Source organism: Gobio gobio (assembly GCF_949357685.1).
Source record: "Gobio gobio genome assembly, chromosome: 11".
NCBI classification, from domain to species: domain Eukaryota; kingdom Metazoa; phylum Chordata; class Actinopteri; order Cypriniformes; family Gobionidae; genus Gobio; species Gobio gobio.
In genome coordinates this window covers 55,362,682-55,372,694 of record NC_137104.1, presented here as the reverse complement: position 1 = coordinate 55,372,694, position 10,013 = coordinate 55,362,682, and the positions used below count along the sequence as shown (strand labels likewise).

At 35.2% G+C, this 10,013-nt stretch overlaps 1 protein-coding gene across 1 annotated transcript; it reads left to right on the top strand.

Annotated features, from left to right (window-relative positions):
• Window positions 1-415: 415 nt before the first annotated feature.
• On the top strand, window positions 416-9,419 carry LOC307133843 (uncharacterized protein). Its single transcript, XM_079829148.1, has 5 exons — window positions 416-650; window positions 3,072-3,115; window positions 3,199-3,468; window positions 6,968-7,006; window positions 8,590-9,419. The coding sequence occupies exons 1-5, from the start codon at window positions 631-633 to the stop codon at window positions 8,676-8,678; spliced, it is 462 nt and encodes a 153-aa protein (XP_079685274.1). The 5' UTR covers window positions 416-630; the 3' UTR covers window positions 8,679-9,419.
• The last annotated feature ends 594 nt before the right edge of the window (window positions 9,420-10,013 follow it).

Genomic DNA, 10,013 nt, shown 5'->3' with positions numbered 1-10,013 from the left:
TTATGGGTCTTCTGTATGAAATAGCACACATAAATCATAACTCATTTATATAATACACTGGTTCATGTCACTTATACTGAAAAACTATCTAGTTCTGATACAACCTTTCAAAGAGGAACCAGATAACCACCTTTGTAAGAGATGAGCCGAAATATACAGGAATAAATGAATAATTATTAATAAAATGGACACTATATCAGCTATAATAAACATCACGACCAAAGACTGGATTAAAAACCGAATTATGTATGTGTGTGCAGCTTTTAGAGGATGTTTGCTGCACCGGTGTGAAGTTTGTTTCATTGTTTAGTTTAATCTGAGTGATTTATTCTTACCTTCCGTCGGAATTTATCTCCAAACCCACGCGCAGCAGCAAACAGCGCAGAACAGATGCGTGACGTCATGACGTAACGTTACTCATCGCCGTGAAGCTGAAGCAGCTCATTCATATTCTGCCGTCAATCTGAGCTCTCAGTTCCGTCTGTAGTGTTAGTTGTAGTTGTAGGACAGTGGCAATAGGTTTTCTGTACTCTTTATTAGCGTCCGGTTGCGTTAACACACAACACCAGCAACTTCCCTGAATCAAACCCAGTGAATGAAGCTATAATCGGAGAAGCCGCTGCTAACATCATGCCATCACGCTTTAATCGGTGAGTTTGTTTTAAATACAGCCCAAAGCCCGGTTGTAGGTTAGTCTCTTATGTTGTCAGTAGGTTTTATATCTGTTTAGACATGTCAAACACAAATTAGTTCACCAACAAAACTTTTACGCAAGTCTCGAAAGTTATACTACGCCATGCGCAATGCAGTCTGGGTAATGTAGTTTTATTTTAATGCAAGAGCTTTATTGAACAGTTAACAAAAAAGAATCGTCCAGGTACAATATCGACAATTTCTTAGCCAGAACACGGACAAGCATTATAAAACAAGACAAATAAATAAATAATAGGAAATGAAAGAACATAATAAACTAAACAAATAAATAGCCTACAGAAAAAATGGCAGCTATGGGGGTTTTCTCTTCTGCCATTTTAAGTTGTCAAGGCATTTTTCTATTCCATGAATTCATATTTAGGATACACTCAGGAGCACAGACAAACACAAATCACCTGAGGAAGTTTTAAGTAACCGAGGTTCATTAAGTAAAAAACTAGAAAGCACAATTTTGTGTATCAGCTTTTTTACACTGTCATAATGTAATAACTGCACATAATGTAATAAGTATTACATTATAATTATATGTTCATAATGTAATAATTTTCTCAGATTGTAATAAAATCTTCAGCTCATAATGTAATAACAATTTTAACATTATGAGAAAATTATTACACTAAACTCATTATTGCATTTTCATTATTGTAATCGCTATTAGAATATAAAAATATTAGTATTCCCTTACAGTACATTTAAAAAAAAATCTAAATCCAGTCTTAAACTACCTGTGAAATGCAATATTTAAATATTCATGGTATTATTATAATTTTTATATGTTTATTTAAGATAAACCATTGGTATTCCTTTACAGTACATTTAAAAAATCCAGATAAATAAATAAAACTTATAGAACTTTTTCACCTTTAAACTACTACTACTACTACTACTACTAGTTAGGGTTAGTAGTATCAATAATCTGGTGGGTTTTGTAGGCAGGTTAAGACTGGATTTAGATTTTGAAAATGTACTGTAAAGGAATACCAATGCTTTGTTTATTATTAATAATAATAATAGCATGAATATTTAAATCTGTCGCATTTCACAGGTAGTTTAACACTGGATTCAGATTTTTTAAAATGTACTATAATATAATAAATTTGTTTGTAATAAAATAAAATGTAAATAAAAATATGTAAAAAATAAAATGTAATACAATAAAAAAAGCTTTTATTACGTTTTGAGAAATATTACATTATGAACATTTTATTACAATAATAATGTAATACTTCTTACATTATGAGTTGCTAAATGGGGAAAGAAGGACAATACTAAATAAATATGTTTTAATAGCACTTTTTAAGGCAAAACACTGTTTTTTAGTGCATTGTTTTTTGGTTAATTTTAAGATTTTGGTCTATTTTCCTTCCATAACTTGACATTTTAACATTGTGTTAACATTCTTTCAGAATAGAGGAAACAAAACATCCAAAATACAAATTTAAGTGCTTATTTTAACGTTTGCGCCTGTAGATTTCAATTACAATTCATATCTTTAAAGAGTTGTTTCTCCACTTCCGCAGCACGTACATACACCAACACTTACAGTCCGGTTCTTATCCATATTCTGAACGTTTCTAGTGTGGGGATTGCTCATATCATTCACACTGATTTTTGTAACATTTTATTCATAAAAACATGGTGAAAATGTATTTTTCTCTGTCTGGTGACAGTATTTTCAGATTTCACGTCAATAAAAACAAACCAGAATTTTGAACCAATGTTCAGATTTTGATTCTAGTAATGATAATTCACAAGATAATGCCTCATTTGCTATATTTAAGTAAATACGCAATGTTTAAACAACACTTAAGCACAATAATGTGCAGTTCTTAACACAATCAATTGGGTGAAGTTTTTAAACTGACGAATAGATGACATTTTGTTGACTTGTAGTAAGTCTTGGACGTATGTTTTTGCTCTACAGGCTAATATTTTCCTGCAAAATTGTGTTTATGAATCTAGTTGTCATAGTTACACAGAGTTACAATATAATTGAATAAGTTAAAAAATCACGCATTAACTCCATATATTTCAGCTCTGATCTAGTTAAATATTGTTTACCACTTGTCAAATACACTTTAAATGATTGATTTGCATAATTAATAATAATGTACATGAATGTACATCAATGTAGAATTATATTCACGTTACACTAAATCACTTGTAAAGCTAATATTGAATCAGATTAATATGATTTTAATTAAAAAACAGGGTCTCGAATGTCTTATGTATGAAACAGAACACATAAATCATAACTCATTTATATAATACACTGATGTATGTCACTTATTATACTGAAAAACTATCTAGACATGCTGAAAACTGAACCAATAATCTACTTTTTCTCTTCTCCTCAGGGCCAAACCGCTGATTTTGCTGCCATGCATCGTTTATTGTGCGAGTGAGTATTTGATCTGTGCAGTGTTTTAATGCCAGTATTATTTAGTGAGTAAACATGCTAATATTCCCTCTTCATGTCCTCAGGTTGTGCTCCTCTGTCCCAGACGTGTCTCCGCTGTTCTCTGACCTGTGATGGAGAACCTGAGCTGAAGAAGCACCAGAGCGTTCATGTTCTAGTGGAGCAGCGCTCAGACACGGTTCTGGATCAGATACACACCGTCTCCAGTTTGTGTGATGGAGGAAGCTGTTCAGTGCCAGGATGTTTCCAGAGGGACACTCGGTACTCGTTGAAAATATATGCCCATGATGAGACGGTGCCTAAAGTACTGATCGACAGAACAGATGTGCAGCCGGGTAAGGTCAACCATCATCTAACCAATGCTTAAAGGGTTAGTTCACCCAAAAATGTAAATTGTGTCATTAATGACTGAGCCTCATGTGGTTGGACACCCGTCAGACCTCCGTTCATCTTCAGACACAAATGAAGATATTTTAGTGTAAATCTGATGCTCTGAAAGGCCTCCATTGGCTCAACTTTACACTCTCAAGACCCTTAAAAGACACTAAAGACTAAAGTTACAAAGTCCATCTCACTACAGTGGCTCTAAAATAACTTTATGAAGCGGCTACGAGAATAGTTTTTGTGCGCAAAAAACCCCTAAATAACGACTTACATAGTGATGACGATTTCAAAACACGGCCTCATGAAGCTTCGAAGCGTTATGAATCAGTGAGTCGAATCATGATTCGGATCGCGTGTCAAACTGCTGAAATTTGGCGATCCAAACCGCTGAATCGACTCACTGATTCATAACGCTCTGAACCGCTGAATCGACTCACTGATTCATAACGCTCTGAACTGCTGAATCGACTCACTGATTCATAACGCTATGAACCGCTGAATCGACTCACTGATTCATAACGCTCCAAACCGCTGAATCGACTCACTGATTCATAACGCTCTGAACCGCTGAATCGACTCACTGATTCATAACGCTCTGAACCGCTGAATCGACTCACTGATTCATAACTTTTCGAAGCTTCATGATGCCGTGTTTTGAAATCGTCATCACTATATAAGTCGTTATTTAGGGTTTTTTTTGCGCACAAAAACTATTCTCGTCTTCATAAAGTTATTGTAGAACCACTGTAGTGAGATGGACTTTGTAACTTTAGTCTTTAGTGTCTTTTAAGGGTCTTGAGAGTGTAAAGTTGAGCCAATGGAGGCCTTTCAGAGCATCAGATTTACACTAAAATATCTTCATTTGTGTCTGAAGATGAACGGAGGTCTGACGGGTGTCCAACCACATGAGGCTCAGTCATTAATGACAGAATTTTCATTTTTGGGTGAACTAACCCTTTAATGTTCATCCTCTCCTCCTGTACTGTAACACATCATCCCCTCAAAGCCATAAAATTGTTATGATTTTTTTCCTCGCGAAAGCTTGCATATCATTTAATTTTGATAGTTTTTTTTTTTTATTTACCATTTTTATCACTAATTTAATAACAATGTAAGCACATTCTTCACATTTGTTCAACTTAAATACCAAATACACTCATGTACATTCACTCTATGACACTCAATCACCATAAAGGCAGTTTATCTGTGTAAAATGGTCAAAGAAAAGCTGTTATAAAACTTTTTAAAAGGCAGTTTTCATAACAATTATCAAGGCCAAACACAACAGAAGCAAACAAGAAGCAGCATCAGACCAACTGCAAACATGAGTGAAGACATTTGGAGACCATTTTAAGCAAAAACCCATAAATACATTGAGTTATATAGAGCCAATTTCATGTTTTGTTTAATTATATCGCCATCAAGTGGCACAGTCACACTACTTTTTGTGTGTGTCCTCAGAGTGCGCACATACATAAGTGTGTCAAATTTGGTGAAAATATCTCATTTCGTTTAGGAGTTATAGACATTTGTATTTATGAGCACATGAAAAATGACCCACACCAGACGTTGCATTTTTTTGCCACTTACTATCAAAATTTTGACATTTGGCCATTGGCTTTTAGTCTAACTGCTATGATTCAGATTATCCTACGGTGGTTTCGTCTCGATTGGACTAACGGTTTCAAAGATATTCGCAAAAGTTGTTTAAACGCTAAATCACAACGTTGCACAAACCATAATGCGAAACCTAGCATGTTTGGTGTTGTTGGACTCGGCAAGGATTCAAGAATTAAAGGAGATGACTCCCATGAAAGTAAGTCAGACAAATCCAAAGTTAGAAGCACGTAAACATTTGGTTTTACCAAGACTCCTTCAGGGCATCGTGCTGATGATCCTTACCGAGATTTGTACCGATATGCTAATGCGTGCCGTTCATAAAATAAAGCATTTTACTACAAAATACAAAATGGCTGACACCCAAAATGGCCGATATGGTAAAATTGGATAGTATTTGAGTCGGCATGCCGGTGTCATGAGAACTTGTGTCCTTCTGTGAAATAGTGTCCGCTTAGGACCCGATGTGGTAATGCCTGATCAAAATGGGAGCAATAACATGCTTAACATATTGTAAATTATTTCAATTGATAAACTAAGTAATGATACAATACAAAATCATAACAGTGTTTTTTATCCATTATAGGTACATTACTAATATACAGAACAGGTGCAACAAATAAGTACAACAGGATTTTTTAAAAATTGTATAAACATTAAAGCGGGGCTTTTAAAATGTAGGTTAAGTGCAACCGTGGTGTATAAACTAAGCTAATCGTGTAGCTGTATGCTATGCTAGACCGTATGCTAACTAAAAAAACATTAAGAAGGAGATATACTTGATTTCACAACTTATAGCTTCGGTTATATACTAGTATATGAAACATGCTTTGCAAGACGTTAAAGACTATTTTAACACAATTTAAACGACAAAAATCAAAACGTGATTTTATAAGAATTGTTACCCGGCTCGGTAACACTTTATAATAACTACACGCTATGAAACATTAGTCAAGCATTAGTAAATAGTTAATTCATCATTTATAAAGCATTAATAGGCAGTTTATAAATACTTCATTTAGAAATTATAAATATATAATTTATGAAGTATGAAAATATAATTATTAAACACATTATAGATATGCTTATAAATCAAGAATAACGCATTTATAGCTGTATTTATAAACTGCCTATTAATGTCTATTAATGCTTTATAAATGATGAATTTACTATTTACTAGTGCTTAACTAATGCTTCATAGCGTGTAGTTATTATAAAGTGTCACCTGATGTGGAAGTTTGGTCTGGATATGATAAAGCGCTGTGGAGATAGAGCCTCGTTTCCAATTTGATGTGCTCTTCATCAGATTTGTCATTATCAAAAAGCTTTTAATAACTTTTTGCCAGCATGGTCTGATAATCAGATTCGGTTTTCATGAAAATCAGACAAACCGTCTAGGAGGAGTTCGAAAAAGTCGTCTTTTTATCGGGAAAATTGGCACTAATGTTTGTCATAACTTTCCCGTAAGTGGTCCAATGGGCTGCCATAGACTCCCATAGTGGAAGAGATTCTGCTTAAAAGAATAATAATAAGAATGCCAATGATTACAATGGTGTATTGGCCCCTCCGACCACTCCGATGATCACTCAATTTAAAAAATATATATATTTTTAATTAATCTCGGGTCAACCTGAGGAGAGGATGAAGGTTTTTTAAAAAGAGTTCACCCAAAACTGATTTTTTTTCTCCGTGTTTTGTTTACTCCTCCTCATTGTGTTCTGTTTTGTTTCTCGTGTTAAATATGAAGGTGAATGCATCATTTGAGTGAATTATTCTTTGAGTTATATTGAAGTAATTCTAATAATCCGCTGAACTCTCTCAATGTTTCCACAGACTGTCCTCCAGAGGGCGTCTCAGACTCAGACAGGAGCAGTGAGTAAACACAACACCCCATCACTGATATCTAGGGTTGGGCACCGAGATCCGGTTCCAATATGGCACCGGTACTTATATAACCGGTATGTACCGGACCGAATCAGAAAGCAGATTTCGGTTCCTCATTTCGGTGCCAAAATTCAAACGTGCTTTCGCGCTTTGGCTGAGCCAGAGACAGACGCTCAGCGCTCGTCTCATGACAACTCATGACAACTATTCAGTGTTTTCAACCACATCATGTTTATTCCAGGTTTCAGACATTTAAATGCTCATACAGTAAGTAGGCTACTAGCAACAAAACACACACTGATGTCTATGAAAGCGGCAATGACAATCCTTTCAGACGGTTATAATTTGATTAATGTTACATGTTTTATTCACATCAGATATATGCACATTAAATAGTAGCTATATAGTTTACTCTATTCTTCCTCCAGTTCACTGGTCACTTACTTTCATGTATTTTGTAAGACGAGAATGAACTCAAGTGTTGTAAATCCGACAGATCCGATTCTGAGGCGCAAACTAACATGGCGTCGCCCATTGCGCTTTATAGATCAACTAACACACATTCACTCACACATTTGAACATCAGATAGTTCGTGACACAGTTAAGAAGTTTGTGAATATTTTGAATAAAAAGAAAAAATGAAATAAACCCGATACAGCTGAGCTGTCAGCGCTATTGCGGCTGCTGTTGTCATGTGAGAAACATGACGCGTCGTCATGGAAACATTAAGGCGATGCGTTCTAAAATATTTAGCCAGAGAATATGATCATATTTCAAAATAAAGCTGAAGCTGAAGCTGGTTTGTAGCAGAGCAAGAATACAGACGACTGCTGTTATTACTGTAACTGTTATTTAGAGTTATGTTAGGCTTGTTGTAGTTAGGTGGCTATTAGGTTTTACTGTGAATTTGTAAATAAGTCAATAATAATTTGTAAATAAGTAAATTGTGTTTTGTATTTATTTATATTCATACATTTAAGTATACATTAAACTTTTAATAAATGGTTCAATTTAAATAAAAAATAAATAAATAAAAAGCCATTTAATGTCATCCACCTTGTTTTGTGGCCTTTTTAAAAAAAATTTAAGTATCGGTTCAGGCACCGCTTGGGCACCGGAACCGTTTGAAAAGTATCGGTTTGGCACCGGAATCGAAAAAAACTCAAACGATACCCAACCCTACTGATATCATTCAAATACGTTTTCTGAACTCGTAAAACTCAAGTTATTTCTTTATTTGTCGAATGAAAATGACTACATTTACATGCTTCCTCATAATGTGACTGATGAGATTTAAGCAGTGCTGTTATTAAAGTTTACTGTAGTAAAGCGTGGTGTTTGCCGGCTCATGATGACAACGTTACGGATACCAAAGTGAATAAATCAAAGTACACAGTGCACAATAACTGTATGAGTTCATCTTTTGCATTGTGGTTTGTGAATAATGGGGCTAAAAAACTAATCAAATCATGTAAAGAGGTTTGCTCTTGCTTACTCCGAGTATTGGAAATAATCATGTAATGTTAATGTTGAATGTGCAGGAAGTCATGCATTGATGTTTGTTTTCCAGATCCAGACGGTGCTGATACGAGCCGCTCTAACACACTCCTGATCCTGCTGACATTCTGCCTCTGGATCCTCTTCCACCTGAGGGACTGAGATCAGAAAACACACAAACTGTTCAGTTCAGAGGCTCAATCCTTCACAGGTCGAGCGAGCGCTGGACAAAAAACTCTTTAAATATGTTCACGTTTGGGCATTTGTGTACATGATAAAGAACATAAACTATATAAAATCAGCCAGATTTACGAACAGCTGCTCCAGCGCAAACCCTCTCGTGGCATTAAAAACTACAGTCAGGATTCACTAAAGACACGCAGTGATAAAATATATATATAGATCAGCTCTTTCTTATTGCATATTTATTTGTGGGAGTTTCTCTTTCAGACGCAGTATTTATGAAAGGAGATTATTTAAATCAATCACACAAGGTGATTTACTAACGCCAAGTTTACACTGCACAATTTTGACTCAACGACAGGTTTTGTGAAACTGCGACAAATGCTAGCCTGGTCTCACCAGACTCTCTTCATTTCATTTGTTCATTTGCTCCATTGACAAGCGTTCACTTCCTTGAAGGCGGGAACTCTGTTGAAGTTTAAAACTATTGGATCTGCCATAACCAATCGCTGACGTTTGGTCTTGACTAGGGCTGCCACTAACGACTATTTTTATATCGACTAATTTATCACAATTTGCAACAATTTTACTTAAAAACATTTAAAGTAACTTGCACCGTTGGCCTTCAGTAGTGTACTATAAAAAAGTATAAATGTAAACAAGCCCTTGACAAAACGTAAAACTAAAAGAGTAAAAAGGTACAAATTTGTAATCCAACATAACAAAAAAAACTGAATATCAGAAAATACTTTTTATATAGAATAGTGTTGTCACGACACCAAAATTATGACTTCAAAAAACGTATTGAAGTAATTGAATCATGGGCGTCGGAAGCAAAATAAATGTGGGTGGGTCCTCAGAAATGTTTTACTGGAGTAGATGCCAATTACATTAAGTATAAATATACCGCTTTACTTGCTAAACGTATAGTTCGGAAAGACAAAACTACGGAAATCGCCATATCATTGAGAGCGGCAGTAGTGTAGGGGTAAGATGCACCGCATCTAGTTTTGACACAAATCGACCTGCGGCGGTTTCACCGAACTCAATCTTCTCTGTTTTCCCATCACATATCAGATCGGAAAGACATTTATTTTCAATACAAATTAAGCAAAATATTAGAAAAGTGGAAATAAAGCGTCTAATATGTGTTTAATAATAAGTGTTTATCGATTAGGGGTAAACAGACATGTGCTGAATTAGAGACGATAAAAGCGAGTGGGTCCAATATCATTGATCATAAAAAGTGGGCGGGTCTTGTCCCGCACACACACAATGGTTCCGACGCCCATGCATTGAATAATACGACAGAAC

What these genes read in the sequence shown, in the direction of transcription:
- LOC307133843 (XM_079829148.1), top strand. Translation starts at nt 631, where the DNA reads ATGCCATCACGCTTTAATCG. An exon ending in ATGCATCGTTTATTGTGCGA is followed by an intron (nt 3,116 to 3,198) that starts GTGAGTATTTGA and finishes TCATGTCCTCAG; the next exon opens with GTTGTGCTCCTCTGTCCCAG. An exon ending in CAGAACAGATGTGCAGCCGG is followed by an intron (nt 3,469 to 6,967) that starts GTAAGGTCAACC and finishes ATGTTTCCACAG; the next exon opens with ACTGTCCTCCAGAGGGCGTC.